The sequence below is a fragment of the Lithobates pipiens genome, unplaced genomic scaffold, assembly GCF_037356315.1.
Source record: "Lithobates pipiens isolate NorthernLeopardFrog02 unplaced genomic scaffold, aLitPip1_a1.2 Scaffold_19, whole genome shotgun sequence".
Lineage (NCBI taxonomy): Eukaryota > Metazoa > Chordata > Amphibia > Anura > Ranidae > Lithobates > Lithobates pipiens.
The window spans coordinates 405,114,004-405,132,959 of NW_027507764.1; the positions used below are offsets into that span (position 1 = coordinate 405,114,004).

General features: G+C 44.1%; 1 protein-coding gene across 7 annotated transcripts in view; it reads left to right on the forward strand.

Moving 5' to 3' along the window:
• PIEZO2 (piezo type mechanosensitive ion channel component 2) overlaps positions 1-18,956 on the forward strand; it is a 503,501-nt gene that overhangs the window by 279,666 nt on the left and 204,879 nt on the right. For all 7 annotated transcript variants that reach the window (XM_077492436.1, XM_077492435.1, XM_077492439.1 and 4 more), the window contains exon 4: positions 10,714-10,756. In XM_077492436.1, coding sequence (XP_077348562.1) covers positions 10,714-10,756 — 43 coding nt within the window. The remainder of the gene's footprint in view (positions 1-10,713; positions 10,757-18,956) is intronic.

Genomic DNA, 18,956 nt, shown 5'->3' on the forward strand with positions numbered 1-18,956 from the left:
ATGTATATGGAAAGTGCTGCATAAATTAAATGCGCTATATAAGCACCTTAAATAATAATTAGGATAGCAAGCAATAGTTGGCCATACAAAAGTAGAATTTTGTTCAAAAAATGTTCCTTTTCAGAACATTCGTTTGATCTTCACATAGTGAATGGGGTCAAATCGATGATTGTATAGTGATGAAAAAAATTAAGGAGGAGGGTGGAACTTTTTCTCGAATAAACAAAACAGTGTGGTTGTTTTTGTTTGGGAATCGCCATTCATTCCAAAATTGAATGTTAAAAGCATACACAATTTTAAGGTACTTTCAAGCAACATTTGTCAAGTCTCTGATTGCATTATTGAATGTACTGACAAGAATTTATGTATGAACATTCGTGTGAAAATCTAACAATGTATAGGAAGCTTTCCCAAGTGGAAGACACTGACATATAAAACATCCGTGAGGACAAAGCACTAGTTGCTGCAGAGAGCGAATGGAGCTGCTGGTTCATTATAATGAGGGCTCCTTCTGTCTGTTCTATTGCTTGCACAGCACCATTCTTTATCCTCATCTAGAGTTCTAGTATTTTAGCCGTTCAGTTATATTTAGCTATAGAAAGGAAACAGAAGCTTTGCATTACGTACTTTGCCAGCCTTTTCTACTTCTAGCACCCCCTAGTTTTTGCATAGCACCATGCTTGTCATATACAGGACGTTTTTATGTTCATAGCCTTCCTGACCTATATATGCTTTCCTCATCAAATACTATAATTTCTCTGTAATTAAATCAAGGCTTCAAATAGTCTTCCCTTGTAAAGCCCATAGTGAAAATAATAAATTGACAATATTTTAAGTGGCATGCTCTGCTTTCTGTCATTTTGTGACTTATATGCCCACCTTTACTCCCACAGATCTAAACATTTATACTAATATTAGGATTTTCATAAACTGTGTGTCTAGAGTATATATAAAGACAAACAGAGCAGAACAGTTTATGGAGTAGTTTGACTAAGTGATTACAGTAGGGTTTCCTCACTATCCCTTTTCCATAGTGATTGTATGTAGTTTCCCTGAAATAACTTTGAAATCCTAAATAGCAAGGTGCCACATTCCTAAATAAATAATAAAAAAGAATTGTGTGAGACTGCATGGAGGAAATTGTGACGTCATACTTTATTTTATAGTCCTGACAGTAAGATTGTGCATTGATTATCAATCTTTCTTAAAAAAGAATGGTCTGCTTTGCTTCAAAGCCACCCCTCAAAGTATACCTTATGACAGCAAAACTTTTTTTTTTTTTTTTTAGGTTTGGATAGAGTAGTGAGGTATTTATTGTTGTCTGTGTTCGTGATTTGCTGTCTCTAATTGTCCTGATCACTAATGCCACTAGGAATACAAGTGACATTAAACCCAAAATGTTGGGTTGTCACCAGAAGAGAAAAACAGTCACCCCCCGCAAAGTCGTAGTTCAAAGTTTGTGGCCTCAGCCGTTCGTGGAATTTTCCTCTCCGGCAGATGCAGCCCAGCATTCCCACATCATAACATCTTACCGATTGTAGCTCGAGTGTTTTGCTGAGTGTTCTCGTGCTTTTCATTTTTGCTCTTCTTAAAGCCCAAACGCCTGGCACCTTCTAATGCCACGTACACACGATCGGAATTCTCTTGTCGGAAAAAGCCCTGATGGTTTTCCCGTCGGAATACTGAAGGAATTTCGCGCAAACTGTCTTGCCTACACGGTCACACCAAAATTCCGACGTTCAATAAAACAGCGACATACAACATGTTCGACGGCACTATAAAAGGGAAGTTTAATGCTTCCGAGCATGTGTCGAATTGTTTCTGAGCATGTGTCGCAATTTTGCGTGTCGAAATTGCATACACATGATCGAAAAATCCAATAGAAAGGTTTTCCATCTGAAAAATTAAGAACAGGCTCTCAATCTAAAGACTGCCGGAAATGCAGACAGAAAAAGACCGATGGGCATACACACAGTTGGAAAATCCGATGAAGAGCTCCCATCGGACTGTTTCCATCGTAAATTCCGGCCGTGTGTATGCAGCATAAGGCTTCTGGCAATGAATCTAAGCGCCAAAAGAAGTTTAAAAATAGGCATTTTTTTCACAATTCGCAGGTGCTCTATGTATGTAACCCCCATGAAATTCGTTGGTCGACTGTAGAAGGAAAATTTTCCAATGGGGACAGTTGTTCAAATGGCAAAGGGGATTTTCTTTACATTGGAAAGACATCCTCTTATTTCCTGTTGAGTCAACAGGACAGGAGGCAAAGGGAAATCTCCCTAATGGGGCACAGAAGATCAAAATAAACCTGATAGCACTTTTTCTCCTCCCCTTCCCTATCCAAAATGAAAAAAGAATGGCTTTAGATATACTTGCATAACCTACATTGGTAAATGAAAGTAATAGTTAAATATGCTTGGTTACTATGAGGAAAGGCAAGGATTTTTAAGATGTAATTAAATAATTTAGTACATGCATGGTACACTTGATTTCAACATGAAGTTTAGTGTCATTATTGATCCTGGCACTCACAAACCCGGTTGGATAATGTCAACTTATTTGGAGGTCATTGGCATGTTAAATATTTTGAGCATGTGCTTGGCTGTTTATGGTTGGCCTAAGACTTGCCACACAGTAGTTGACTATCTTACTATAGTAGTAATCATGCAGTATAACATATGTTAGAAATGCTTTAACCACTTGAGCTTTGGAAGGTTTAACGCCTTTCATGACCAGGCCATTATTTGCGATAGGGCACTGCGTTACTTTAACTGAAAACTTCTCGGGTATGTGCCGCTGAACCCAAATAAAATTTATGTAATTTATTCCCCGCTAATAGAGCTTTTTTTTGGTGGTATTTGATCACCTCTGTGTGTTTAATTTTTTTTGCGCTATATATACAAATGTAACGCCCTGCTCCTGATGGGTGGACGTTATAAATAGAAATTTACTTTTGTCTGAGCTGTAGTTTAGCTCAGACTGATTATGTTGAAATTCTGGTTCTGTTCCAGTTCAGCTGGTTGTGCGGTTTTCCCCTTGGCCGAGGGGTGGCACCCTTATAGATTGACCAAGGTAGGAAATTGCAACGAGCTGTGGGTGTGGTCTGCCCACTGTGCATTCTGGGAGAGGGTACTTAAGAGACAGACCCCGTGACAGGGGGTGTTCCGACCTGATGGTCCTCCTGGACTAAGGTGTGCTGCTGCCTTCTAAATTGTCTTGGGCCTGAGGCTTCATTACTGAAGGGTAAGCCCAAACAAATACCAGCAGCTCCATGCTCCATGCTACACAAAAAAACATTTTTTTTACTTTCTGCTATAAAACATTCTCAATAAAAAAAATTAAAAAAAAAACACATTTCTTCATTATTCAGGCCAATATGCATTCTGCTACATATTTTTGGTAAAAAAAAAAACAGAAAAACATACATGTATATTGATTGTTTTGCGCAAAAGTTAAAGCGTCTGCAAACTATGATATATATATATATATATATATATATATATATATATATATATATATATATTTACTGGTAATGGCGGTGATCAGTGACTTATAGTGGGACTGTGATACTGTAGAAAACCAATCAGACACCTAACTGACACTTTTGACACTTTTTGGAGACCTGTGACACTAATACAGTGATCAGTGCTAAAAAAAATATGGACTATTACTGTACTAATGACACTGACATGGAAGGGGTAACATCAGAGGCGATCAAAGGGTTAAATGTGTTCCCTGGGAGTGATTACTAACTTTGGGGGGTGTGCTTTGACTGGGGGAATGTAAAGATCCATGTTCCTTCATGGCAGTAACAAAGGATCAGCATACTCCCCTCTCACAGAACAGCGGTCTGCCTTGTTTACATAGGCAGACTAACTTTTTGCCTTTCTCACGAACGATTGGCGGGTCTTGGCGGGCATTGCGTCCACCGGACCTACTGGTTGGCTTCCGCTGTGTCCAATTACAGTAGGAGCGGGTCGCCGGTGGCGTGCGTGCACCCCCAGACCCAGAAGTGTCAGATCACATACTAGGTACGTGATCTGGCACAGAGCGGCCACCCTGCCGTAGTATATCTATGGTGAACAGTCGCTAAGCGGTTAAAGGAGAAGTAGGTCCAAAGATATTTTGGCCCTACTTCTCCTGGGGATTACAGGAGTGCACTTCATTCTGCACTCCAATAACCCATATTCAGCCATCAGCAGGCTAAAGCCCACTGTCAGCTGATGTCACTTAGCTGATTCGGACTCTGGAGAGATCCTGACTTTAAAGCAGATCTTCACCCCCTACCATATCATGATCCCTCCTCTCCACCCCACATCCGTTTTTTTTTCTTTTTTATGAATTTGTCCTACCCCCCCCCTCCCCCAAATCTAAGAACTGGTAGGCTACAATTACATTTTTGTTATTTGATTTACACACACTTTAACGTCTACTTCATAAAAGGTCTTTAATCCGCACATTGTAAATGGACCTTATCGTGCCACGGACCAACCTTTTTGAATTTTAAGTATCTATGAAATGCTTTGTGCTGGCTTAAAACAATTCTAAAAAGCAAATGTGATTTTGTCTCTGCAGTAGAAGCAAAGGTCCAAAAGGGCATTAACTGTCTTCTATGTGAAGTAAACATTTAAGCATGGTAATCTAATGGGAATGATTTAAGGAATAAAAATGGATTATGTCTCCCTGATTAAACGCTGTAAACAACACTTTAGGAAATTTGTATTACACGAGCACTGTGGGAGAGGATGTTAATGGATAAATGAATCTGTTCTGAAAAGAATACATTGAACATTGGTGCCACTGTATGATAATAATCGCTTGTGCACAGAAAGTTTACTCATCCATCACATTTACAAAAAAATAGTAGCAACTTGTACACTAAATCGTTGTTCTTAATATCCACATAAATTTCTATAACACAAACATATACAGCAGGTATGATCGTGTGTTAATATTTTATAATAAATTACAGATGGATTTAATCGTTAAGGATGTCTGTATTTAAAGAAAAAACACCTTTGTTATTTTACCATACCCAAGGACAACAAGAAACTTTGCATATATAACCTCTACCAATACCTTATCTTTCCCAGTGCCTTGGGGTGTATATTATCAAAGGCCGCAACTAGTTGGAAGGCTGGCCGCAGGCTAGCCTGAATTTGTAGGAGGGGTCTGAGGGCTTTAAATCCCTTCTCCTCCATCAGATTCTTCGTCGGCTCATTTCCATTTCAAGGCTTTTCATTTGTAGCATTTCCCTGTTGTAGCATTTCTGCCAGCTAGTGTTCACATCCAGGATCTGTCACGTCTACGGATCCATACAGGCTGAGGTGTCGTTCCTATTGTCGTCCCACAATCCTTTCACCCGTATAAACATACATCATACGATGCACGCTCATTTCGTTAGACTCGTACGGTTACCCACCACGGTCTGTGGGTACACTAGCTCTGAGGGTTTGTTTTTGCTTTGTGTCTGTTTGCTGTCTTAGCATTTTATTCGTAGCATTGCTGGTAGCTAGGGCTTAATCCAGGGTCTGTCACGCCTATGGACCCATTCGGGATGAGGTTTTGTTTCAATTGGTTGTCGTCCACAATCTTCTTGCCCGGTAACATACGTCATACGATGCACTCTCATTTCATTTCTATTGTATGTCTACCCACCATGGTCTGTGGGCACACTAGCCCTGAGGTTTGTTGTGCTAACTGTCTCTGTTGTTCTATTGTTGCTTGTAGCATTCCTGTCATAGCATGTCTGTTAGCTAGGGCTCACATACAGGGTCTGTCACGTCTACGGAACCATACGGGCTGAGGTTTCATTTTTAATTGATTGTCGTCCCACAATCTTCTCGCCATACGTCATATGTGCGCGTTCACCATTATACCTTTACTACTACCCACCACGGTCTGTGGGTATCTCAGCCCTGAGTGTTCGTTATTTAATTGCCTGTATTGGTTCTGCAGGTTGCTCTGGCTCGCTCATTACATACACTAGGGTTGTGGCATCATTAGGTTCACATTCACGCGCTGTTGGTCTTGTCATTTCTACACTTACATCCTCATACTTGTCAGGTATGTAGGGGTATTGTTGTTTCGTGTGTTGGTTGTCTGTTCTCTTTTCGCTTGTTGTGTTTTCTCTGTTTAGGGCTTGGGTTGGGTTGCGGAGGAGGCCGATACACATTCATCCCTCCACCGTCACATGGGAATTCAGTGCTTGGTAGCACTCCATCTTTAGGGGTGGGACCATTCCAAACTCTTAGCTCAGTTATCGCTGGGGTACCCCTTTCCTGGCCTCAGCTGGGGGGGGCAGTATTCAGGTGCTTATTCCCAACTCTGTCCAACCTCTTCCATCCACCAGTGCAGCGCATGGTTCGTGCAGGATTCTTCAACCCAGTTGGTGCGGTTTCTCTATGCGCTCTTATTTGTTAGTCAGGATGGTGGGGTTCATAGCCCGTTAGGCTTGCACTGAGGTGTCAGCTGCAGCTCCTGTTCTTCTCAGTGCGCCTTCAGGTGATGTTGGAATTTTTCACAGTGGCTTGTAGAACTGGGGGCAGTGTGGTCTCGGGTAATCAATCTGGCCAATGGTTCTTATCCAGATTTTGCAGTGGGCTTCTCACAATGCGGGATGGTCTCAAAGGTTCATGTTTAAGGCTTTCGCTGGGTATTGCATCGGCAATTTGGCCTCCTCTGCCAATTCCATGAAGTATCTATTAGGTGACCAGTTTTCAGGACCTACAAACTCCTGTCAATCTGTCCATTTTTGCGGCTCACCCTCTCTAACCGTCAAGGGAGGGAAGTCGGGGATGTTCTCTTTGGCACGGCTACCAGTTACGGCCCAGGTTTACGTGGTGTTTCAGACTTCCTGTCTCCTTCCCTTGGCAGTTCCCAGTTACTGCTCTAGGCAGTTTCTCTCTTACCGCTTACAACTTCCCCTTCATTGGTATAGATGGGTAAGCTAGGGGTTTGTGGTCATATTTCTGTACCTTAGCCTTGGTGTCGGGTAAAGTAAGTTGGCCTTCTCTGCATCATTCCTTGGGTCTGCGCTTTCTCCATCCTCTCTCTACAAACAGTTTGTTCTCACGTCCAGGTTACTTGCCAAACCAGGCTGGAATACTAACCCCTTTTCTGTTTATTCATCTGGTTCCTGGGCAATTTTTGTAGGTCCCCCAGGGGGTCCTTTCTTTACATCAGGTTCATGGGGCACTGGAGATCCTCCATGTTAGCAGCTACATACGTAACCCCCCTTTTCTGTAGTCAGCCGGGCATTCGCTTTTTCCGGACTAAACGGTTGTTGCGGACCTTCTTTGTAGCTTTCACATCACACCTACTTTGTGTCTTTTTGCCCTCTTTTAGGCATACTGTCCAGTCAGACCAAGGCACACCTCAGTTAGGGTCATTGTATTTCTGACTGACTACAAGTTGGAAGGCTGGCTGCAGGCTAGCCTGAATTTGTAGGAGGAGTCTGAGGGCTTTAAATCCCTCCTCCTCCATCAGAGCCTTCGTCAGCTCATTTCTGGGTTCCCACCCACCCGTTCCCCCATACTTTCATCATTTAATTTACATTTCATACATATTCATTCAGGGTATGCCCTCTTTTAGGCATACTGTCCAGCCAGACCAATGCACACCTCAGGCATTGGTAGTTAGGGTCATCGTATTTCTGAATGAAAACTCTGACTACAAGTGTAATTATTACACAGGTTACCTTAAGCCTGTCTGCAATCTGCACTGCAATTGCAGACAAGGACTGAGGACAAGGAAGGCATCCCGGTTTTGTTTAATTGAAAATCTTCAGTGCTAGGTACCTTAAACAATGATTTCACTATTGCAGCTTAAAACGTGGAGCTTGCAAATTTTTGAATACAGGCTATGCTTGCATGCATTTAGCTAAGTCCTACCCAACTCCTGTCTCATATGATTTTTTACAGACAATTGTGGAAATCAGTTATGTGAATATTTAGGGAAAATTTACAGGGCCTGCGTAAAGCCCACTTCTGACCACATTATACATGCCTCTCCAACACTCTCTATTTGCTCTTTTCTCTGTCCCTTCATCAGATGACAATGCTTGAGCTGAGTGCTTGGCATTAAGCCTGGTACTATGCATTTTTTTCTGTTCATCCCAGCGGGTTGAAGGAAAAAAACTGTCAGTTTCAGTCAAAGTCACTGTACTAATGATCCAAAGTTAGTACAGCGATCTCCCCCTCTGAGCTGTTGTGTTCTGACATTGGCTGAGAGCACTGATTGGGAACCAGTCAGCTGCTGGTTTTCCAGCATGCACGTCCAACAGAAGCTGGCCAAATAGCCAGCTTCTGTTAGACCTGCTGACATTCACACGGACCGATAGTCAGATGTTTTTTATTGAACCGGCCAATGTCACCCAGCATTTAGCCTGTGTGTGCAGGGCTTTAAGCTCAAGCATTGTAGCATGGTGGGATGTCAAAAGCATTCCCATTTACAGGCATCTTGCAGTGACAGCCATTTAAGAAGGAACAGCAGGAAAGCTCTGGAAGAGTAGGTTCAGGTGGTCGGATGTAGGTTCTACATAGATCTTGGGCAAGATGACAGGGTCTCTTTAAGAATCACAGTAATATTAGGGTAAAATATGTGGGCATCAATCCTCTATTTGTCTCTTGTGTGTACATATATCTCATATCTAATCCTCATAAACCGTAATCAAGCATGTTAATGGTGGCATTGCAAAGCTGGTGTGAGCAGTAGTTACAGAGAAAGCTGTAATTATGACCAGTAAAGTCTGAATTCTACTCTGGTTTTCCTTTATTCTGTTTTCATGAATGCTTTCCTGTGTTAGCCAGTAAAAGAGAACATTAGTCGAGTTTGGTGAATTACTGCACCATTTAGCTGTGACTAAAGCTACAACTATTTTGTTTGTCACATAACATTAATCCGACCTTGTTTATATTAGTGTTTATGGTCTGGGGTTATTAAGGTACCCAGCCGTGGACTTTTATGCTTGTATGTTTTAGGTAACCACAGTGGCTGATATAAACAGGAAGCAACAATTACAGAAAAGTTATTCTGCAACACTTTGGCTTCTAGGTTGCACCGTATTTAGGTACATCTTGTTACAGTAAAATATCTTCCTTCAGCTGAAAATACTTTGGCCACAACGTTACCCACAGAGGTTCCAAAGCATCTTTATTCTCAATTATTTTTTTCCTGATCATTTCTACTGCTATCTGTAAGGATGCCAAGAGCAAGCTCACCCTAAAAGTATTAAATAAATGTATGTAATCAATGCCATATTCCACATGTCTTGTGGGTTCTTCACTCACACCAGATACAATGATAACTTCATTGAAAGTTGAAGTCGCTGTGATTATTACCAGGGTCAAGGGAATTGTCTTCATGTTTCATCAGAGTTCCTAGGTTCACCCCTTGCCACAGCCAGTCGAACTCCTTTTTTTGTTGCAAAACTTACAATGTAGCATGCACAGTCAGAATTGGTTGGGCAAAAAAAGGAGAATACAGAGAGCAACCAAATATCCTGTTGGAGACAACAAAATTACTATAGGGTCAGATAAAAGTACATGCCGAGTGCTTGTGATCCTAACAAGAGGTGCTTCAGCTTTGAGCGTCATTACCAAAAATCAAGATAGTGTGCTGTGATTGAGCAAATACAGGATTGAGTGGCAAATAAAGCTAGCTTTACACTGTTAGACATTCAAACGACTGTTCGTGAAAGATCCAAAGACCATTTTGATGTTCCCATCATTGACTCAAAGAATTTTTGTTCAACTGTAATAAATGTTCTTTGGGTTGCCATACCAATGTATAAAATGTAATGTTTAGTTCTTTTCAATCCTTTTCAATAGTATACAAATACAATACATTTTCCTGAGTGAGGACCATATGCACCAATAGAATTTTGTTTGTTCAGAAAAGAAACAACCAAGTTGGAAATGACCTTTCATTTGTCCCCATTAATCGGAAAATCAAAGAAACATTTAACAAGGAGGCTTTTCTAGCAAAATTCTACCAATATATGGCGAGGTTTAAAACGATATATTTGGTAATAGCTGGGGCATATTTATAAAGCAATAGATGAGACTTTCACAAGTCACAGAAATAATTACTTATGTATGCCTAGTTTTACAAGCACGTAATGATACCGGTTTAGCCAGGTGATGTGGCCAGTACAAAGCCAACAAAGTAGTGCCTACCTTCTCATACATAATTTATAAAGTAGGACAATAAATTAGGAGGTAGAACTATAAGGGTGCAACAGAGAGTGGGACCATTTTACAAGTGAAGAGAAACTGGTGACTGATTTAACTCATCAGTTTCCCAAAAAAGGAAATATCCATTTTGATATTTTGCCCTTTAATTTCAACGCAGCATTATTATTTCCACTATTTTTATTTGATTGCATCATTCTGAGGTTTCTGCTAAACCTGTGAGACTGATGACCCTGGTACAAGCCAGCTGCACACATCCTTTCCTTGCCATGTTGTTATTGTATAGAGGTACATAGAGGTACATAGAGCCAGTATTGTATGATAAGAGGACACATAGGGTGAGAGGCCAATATGTCTTCCTCTGCATTTAAGTTGGAATTAGTCATAATATTTTTTGGCAGGTAGTAGGCAAATGTATCATATTAGCTTTTATGCGTTTTGCAGTTTGTGATTTAAAAGCAGGTACATTGAAATTAAGTTACTTTTTTTTAACACTATTGCTTTTTTTCTGTATTTGTAGGTACAACATGGGAGAAAACATTTCGACATATAGGCTTTCAAAGGTATGTAACATATTATTGTTCTCATTATTAATAGCTTTCTTTTATTAGGAATTCAGCACAAAATCACTATAATTCAAATAGAGAAATTATTGACATTTAAAGAGGAACAATACTCAGCTCAGCGATGCAGAATCTTCAAGCTCCCCGTATGACCACTGACATATCAGATGGCAGGCTTCTGGGTCTTGATGTGGGCGGGTAGGGACGATGTCACCTCTGCACATGTGCGGGAAATCAGTCAGATTCTGCATTGCCAAATTTGTACAATGAGCTGCATGTGAACAGCTCACTGTACAAGGGCAGATAGGCAGGTAAGTAGTTTTAATGCAGAAAAGACAAAGCATATGTCTTCTGCATTAAAAATCCTGCCTGTACACACATTTTAATAAGTTAAAGTTCTACTTTAACGTAGACAGAAGAGTTACAAACGTAATAAGCTGAAAAGAGAAGTTCACTTTAAGACAAATAGCACTTATCTTTTTTGCTCTTCTTTCTTGACTATCTAACTCTCCTTACCCCTTTACAGATACATACTTACCTCAATTGGATGGCCTTGGCCTCTGATGTTTGTTTGCATCCATCACTGCAAGTCTTAATGTCCTAGACATAGACTTCTATGGGGCCATTTCCCTTCATCTCTGGACTCGGGACACATTCTCATAGAAGTCATTTGGGCTGTAATGTGCAGGGGTGGCCAGGACATTGAAACTTGCACCAATGAATGTGAACAAACACTGGAGCCTGGAGCCATGGATCGAGGTAGGTATAAATTTGTGGAAGAAGAGGGTGGGGTTTGGTTAGGGAAGGGGGGCAAAAAAGGATAAATTCACTGTGTTTAATGCCGCGTACACACGATCAAACAATCGGGTGGAAAAGTCAGGCAAACTCAAGTCCGCCAGACAATCCCCCTGTGTGTAGCCTCCGGCATACTTTTTTTACCCGAAAGTACGGCGGACTTAGAAAGTAGTTTTGCACTCCAATCTTCCCATCGGACTTTCATTTTGGCGGACAATCCGGCCGTGTGTATGCCAGTCCGCCGTACTTTTGAAATGAACGGACTTTTCCCGCCCGGAGAAAAGTCCGCTCATTTTGAGCGGGTCTCCAGGTAGGCGGGGCCCAGGAAGGAGACGTCGCCTGCCCCGCCACCTAGTATGGACTTAAAGGGGAACCCCCACGCTGAAAAAAATCAGCGTGGGGGTTCCCCCCAGGTCCACATCAGACCCTTGTCCGAGCACGCTACCCGGCCGGCCAGGAGAGGGGGGCGAGAGTGCCCCCCCTCCTGAGCCGTACCAGGCCCTCAACATGGGGGGTGCCTTGGGGAAGGGGGGGCCGTGCGGCCCCCCCACCCCAAAGCACCTTGTCCCCATGTTGATGAGGACAAGGGCCTCTTCCCGACAACCCTGGCGTTGGTTGTCAGGGTCTGCGGGCGGGGGGCTTATAGGAATCCGGGAGCCACCTTTAATAAGGGGGCCCTGGATACCAGCCCCCCACCCTATGTGAATGAGTATGAGGTACAATGTACCCCTACCTATTCACCTGTGAAAAAAGTACAAAAAAAAAACACAACACAGGGTAAAAATAGTTTATTGCACAGCTCCGGGGGTCTTCCGTCTTCGGGGGTCTTCTCGCTGGACTCCTCCGCTATCTTCTTCTAGCTCTTTTGCTAGCGGAGGAGCCCGGCTTTCTTCCTCGCCGCTGCCCTTCTTCCGACTTCGGGGGTCTTGTCCCCCTCTACGGTTCTTCTGCCGGGCCACCGCGCCTTCTTATAGCTCTTTTACAGGCGGTGGCCCGGTCTTCTGTCGCCACCGTCGTCACTGTCGTCGCCGCCGCCGCCTTCTGTTCTTCTGTTCTCTTCTTCTCTTCAGATCTTGACTCGTCGCTCCCTCCGCTCACAATGGCTCCGGCGCGACGTGCGGCGACTTATATAGGGACATCACCGGATGATGTCCCCGCCTATTATGATGTCACAGTCCCAGCATCCTCTGGGACTGTGACATCGGTGATGTCCCTATATAAGTCGCTGCACGCCCGGTCCTCGTCATTGTGAGCGGGGCGAGCGACGAGGCAACATCTGAAGAGAAGAACAGAGGAACAGAAGGCGGCGGCGGCGGTGGCGACAGAAGACCGGGCCACCGCCTGTAAAAGAGCTATAAGAAGGCGCGGTGGCCCGGCAGAAGAACCGAAGAGGGGGACAAGACCCCCGAAGTCGGAAGAAGGGCCGCGGCGAGGAAGAAAGCCGGGCTCCTCCGCTAGCAAAAGAGCTAGAAGAAGATAGCGGAGGAGTCTGGCGAGAAGACCCCCCAAAGACGGAAGACCCCCGGAGCTGTGCAATAAACTATTTTTACCCTGTGTTGTGTTTTTTTTTGTACTTTTTTCACAGGTGAATGGGTAGGGGTACATTGTACCCCATACTCATTCACATAGGGTGGGGGGGCGGTATCCGGGGGCCCCCTTATTAAAGGGGGCTCCCAGATTCCGATAAGCCCCCCGCCCGCAGACCCCGACAACCAACGGCCAGGGTTGTCGGGAAGAGGCCCTTGTCCTGATCAACATGGGGACAAGGTGCTTTGGGGTGGGGGGGCCGCGCGCCCCCCCCCCCCCCCTTCCCCAAGGCACCCCCCATGTTGAGGGCACGCGGCCTGGTACGGCTCGGAGGGGGGGGGCGCTCGCTCGTCCCCCCTTTCCTGGCAGGCCGGGTAGCGTGCTCGGACAAGGGTGTGATGTGGACCTAGGGGGACCCCCACGCTGATTTTTTGCGGCGTTGGGGTTCCCCTTTAAGTCCATACCAGGTGGCAGGGTCAGCGACGTCTCCTTTGCGGGCCCTGCCTACCTGGAGACGCGCTCGAAATGAGCGGACTTTCCTCCGCGTGTGTGGGCGAGTCCGTTCATTTCAAAAGTAGGGCGGATAGTACGGCGGACTTAGTACGCCGTATTAGTCCGCTGAAAAAGTGCCGTGTGTGGGCAAGTAGCTCGTTCGGAAAGTCCGACGGACAGTCTGGCGGGAAGTCCGCCAGACTAAGTCCGTCGGATAGTCGGCTACATGTGTACGCGTCATTACAGTGCACTTATCCCTTGGGGTGATGCAACAACACAGCTGAGTACTGTCCTTTTTATTTGCACTTACAGTTTATATTTCTAGAAAAGCGTTTGGGGGTCTACATTCTACTTCTTAGTCCAATCAGTACAATGCTCATTTTTTTTTTGAGAAACATTAATAGCAGTTTTACTTATCTTTCGTGCCTGCAGGCTTACTCCTTTGAAGCCACTTTACTACTCTTTGTGTCACAGGCACACTGCCATCATCACATACAATGTCAAAACAGCATATTGGGCTTGGCTGCAATGCCACCATTTTGATCTTCAGGTTCATCCTACTGCGAACATGTGCAAATGCTAGATATGGCAGACATAACCCATATTGTAAATGTGTGTTTATATTTTCTTTTCAAGTATGCCAAAAAATAAAAATAAATTTTTCCTGTAGTGTTAGGCTTCTTTTTACTTTTGTTATAGTTTCTCTACCAAAAGTCATAGGTATTGATTTACTAAAGGCAAATAAACCTAGCATTTTGCAAAGTAAAGTTGCACTCCAGACAGGGCTAAGTAATCATGCCATGTGCAAGAAAAACTGCTGTCTTTTATTTTTTTTTTATTTCCCTTGCAAGTGATTGGTTACTCTTTGCAAGATGTAGCTCATTTACTAAGCTTTGGAGCAACTGCACTTGCAGAGTGCAACTGTACTTTGCACAGTACGCAGTCTATTTGCCTTTAGTAAATCAACCCCACAGAGTCTTATCTATACCCAAGCAATATACCTATTCTAATCTTCAGCCTTAAATCAGGCCCTGTATTTGGACCGATCAAGCACTAATCGGGACCCACAGTAGTTCCAGTCCTAACTTTATGTGCAGGCTACTCTAACACACAATATATATTATTTTTATATTTATTGGCAGTGAGGGGTTACAGTTGCCTTCAAAATTATGACATTTGAGTGACAAAAAACATAGGGTTAATAGCACACATAATGCTGCACCAGCAACAAACTATTGTGCTGTCAAATAGGTACTTGAACAATTATTTTTAAATAACAGTTTTTCTCGATTATATTTACGTTTCCACAGTGTAACTTACCTTCAGAATTATCCTAATTATGATAAGTAGCTACGTTTTCTCAAACGACTCAAATATTAAGATATTGCAGCTCAACAGTCCAGCCATTTGTACCCGGATTGTCCCTTTTACCCTGGGAAATTGATGGATGAGAGTGAATATTCCATATTGACTGCTGATTACCTATGAGACTACAGAACTCTCTCCCATCCTTCTATGCAGGCACAAACATGTAATGCATGTTTGAACCAGAGTCATTCTTAAAGCGGAGTTCCATCCAAAAGTAGAACTTCCGCTCATTTGATTCCCCCCCCCTCCAGTGCCACAATTGGCACCTTTCAGGGGGAGGGGGGTGCAGATACCTTGCGACTCGCAGCGCGACTCGATCATGCGCACTAGGGAACCGGGAAGTGAAGCCGCAACACTTCACTTCCTGATCCCCTCAATGAGAATGACGGCGGCAGCAGCCGAGAGCCGAGTAATTGCTCGGCTTTGGCTGCCGACATAGCTGGACCCTGAGACAGGTAAGTGTCCATTTATTAAAAGTCAGCAGCTGCAGTATTTGTAGCTGCTGGCTTTTAATATATATATATTTTTTTGGTGGGTTCCCTCTTTAACCACCTTCAGACCGGACCATTTTGCTGGTAAATGACCAGAGGTCTTTTTACAATTTGGCACTGCGCTGCTTTAACTGGTAATTGCGCGGTCATGCAATGTTGTACCCAAACAAAATTTGCGTCCTTTTCTTCCCACAAATAGAGCTTTCTTTTGATGGTATTTGATTGCCTCTGCGATTTTTATTTTTTGCGATATAAACGTAAAAAGACCGCAAATTTTGAAAAAAAATGATATTTTCTACTTTTTGTTATTAGAAAAATCCAATAAACTCAATTTTAGTCATACATTTAGGCCAAAATGTATTCAGCCACATGTCTTTGGTAAAAAAAAAGTCAATAATTGTATATTTATTGGTTTGCGCAAAAGTTGTCACATCTACAAACTAAGGTACGTTTTCTGGAATTTACGCAGCTTTTAGTTTACGACTGCCTATCTCATTTCTTGAGGTGCTAAAATGGCAGGGCAGTACAAAACCCCCCCAAATTACCCCATTTTGGAAAGTAGACACCCTAAGGAAATTGATAAGTGGCATGTTGAGCCCATTGAATATTTTATTTTTTTGCCTCAAGCGATTGAATAATGACAAAAAATAATTATTTTTATTTTTTTTACACAAAGTTGTCACTAAATGATATATTGCTCACACATGCTATGGGCATATGTGAAATGACACCCCAAAATAAATTCTGCTGCTTCTCCTGAGTACAGGGATACCACATATGTGGGACTTTTTGGGAGCCTAGCCGCGTATGGGGCCCCGAAAACCAAGCACCGCCTTCAGGCTTTCTAAGGGCGTAAATTTTTGATTTCACTTCTCACTACCTATTACAGTTTTGAAGGCCATAAAATGCCAAGATGGCACAAAACCCCCACAAATGACCCCATTTTAGAAAGTAGACACCCCAAGCTATTTGCTGAGAGGCATTTTGAGTCCATGGAATATTTTATATTTTGCCACAAGTTGCGGGAAAATTACAAACTTTAATTTTTTTTAATTTTTTTTTCACAAAGTTGTCACTAAATGATATATTGCTCACGCATGCCATGGGCATATGTGAAATGACACCCCAAAATAAATTCTGCTGCTTCTCCTGAGTACAGGGATACCACATATGTGGGACTTTTTGGGAGCCTAGCCGCGTACGGGGCCCCGAAAACCAAGCACCGCCTTCAGGCTTTCTAAGGGCGTTACAGTTTTGAAGGCCATAAAATGCCAAGATGGCACAAACCCCCCCCAAATGACCCCATTTTGGAAAGTAGACACCCCTAAATTTAGGGGTACACTAGTGAGACTAGGTAATAAATGGCGGGTGCCCTGAAACTATAAAAAAAATAACTAACCAACCAGCGTCACCTGTAACAGTTATATGGTGATCACTGGTGAAAGGGTTAACTAGGGGGCAATCAGGGGGCTTTATGCGGTAGTATATGGGGGTCCCTGGCGCTATAAAAAGCTGCGGCGAACCTAAATACCTACCTGCCTAACTAGCGTCACCTGTGACACTAATACAGTGATCAGAAAAACGATCGCTTATTAGGCTGGGTTCACACTGGAGTGATGTGGGAACGCCACGAATGCGCGGCGGGTTCCCGCATCACATGCCTCCCGGCGGCAGTTCACACTGCCCTATGCGAACTGCTGGGAGTGTCAGTGAAATGTTAATGACACCCCCAGATCAGTTCGCATATCGCAGTGCGATCTGCAAACTCGGTTCGCATGGTGTGAACACCCATGCGATCCGATTCTGCTGCGGACCAAAAAAAGGGTCCCGTGCGAGTTTGCGGCGGGTGCGGCGGGTGCGACACGAATTCAGCCATACTATCTGTATGGCTGAACTCGAATCGCACAGAGATCGGATGTGATTTGCACTGCAGTGCGGTGCGAATCACATCCGTTCTCATAAACCGCTGCAATGTGAACCCAGCCTTAGTGACACTGGCGACGGGGGGTGATCACGGGGTTAAACCTTTATTGGGGGGGTTAGGGGGGTACCTTAGAACTAAAGGGGGCTAACCCTAACTGCCCTAACAGTTATTACAGTCACAAATGACACCCACCGGGTGATCAGGGGGTTAAACCTTTATTAGGTAATAAATGGCGGGTGCCCTGAAACTATAAAAAAATAACTAACCAACCAGCGTCACCTGTAACAGTTATATGGTGATCACTGGTGAAAGGGTTAACTAGGGGGAAATCAGGGGGCTTTATGCGGTAGTATATGGGGGTCCCTGGCGCTATAAAAAGCTGCGGCGAACCTAAATACCTACCTGCCTAACTAGCGTCACCTGTGACACTAATACAGCGATCAGAAAAATGATCGCTTATTAGGCTGGGTTCACACTGGAGCGATGCGGGAACGCCATGAATCCGCGGCGGGTTCCCGCATCGCATGCCTCCCGGCGGCAGTTCACACTGCCCTATGCGAACTGCTGGGAGTGTCAGTGAAATGTTAATGACACCCCCAGATCAGTTCGCATATCGCAGTGCGATCTGCAAACTCGGATCGCATGGTGTGAACACCCATGCGATCCGATTCTGCTGCGGGACAAAAAAAGGGTCCCGTGCGAATTTGCGGCGGGTGCGGCGGGTGCGGCGGGTGCGACACGAATTCAGCCATACTATCTGTATGGCTGAACTCGAATCGCACAGAGATCGGATGTGATTTGCACTGCAGTGCGGTGCGAATCACATTCGTTCTCATAAACCGCTGCAATGTGAACCCAGCCTTAGTGACACTGGCGAGGGGGGGTGATCACGGGGTTAAACCTTTATTGGGGGGTTAGGGGGCACATTAGAACTAAAGGGGGCTAACCCTAACTGCCCTAACAGTTATTACAGTCACAAATGACACCAATGCAAAAAAAAAAAAAAAAAAAAAGCAATTGGTGTCACTGTGACTGGGGGGGCAGGGGTAATTGGGGGGTGATCGGGGGGTAAAGGGGGGGTGTGAGTGTGCCTGGCATGTTCTACTGTGTAGTGTAGTGCTTGTGCAACTCACCAATGCTCTCTCCTCGGTGCCGGAACGAAAAATACCGACACGGAGGAGAGAATACATCACTTCCTCTCCTGTGTTTACATTACAGGAGAGGAAATGACGGGACATTTTCATTCGTCGGGAGCGATCGCGAGGGGGTGGCCATGAATGAATGGCCGTCCCCTCGTCCGGGATCGCTCCCGAACGAATACCGACCGCCGCAGGCACCGGGCGGGGGCCCGATCGGGCCCCCGACCCGCGGGCAGGCAAGGACGTACATGTAAGCCCTTATGCCTGCCCGTGCCATTCTGTCAACGTACATCGTCGTGCGGCGGTCGGCAAATGGTTAAGAATGATAATTTCACAGCACAGATCATGCATTCAGTGCCTTCTAAAGTTTGAAAGTATCAAAAACAAAAAAAGTTTAAAGGTATCTTAGTCGTTGAGTGTAACATCTCCATTTCCCTCCTTCTAGTGTTTCATGCAAGATGTAG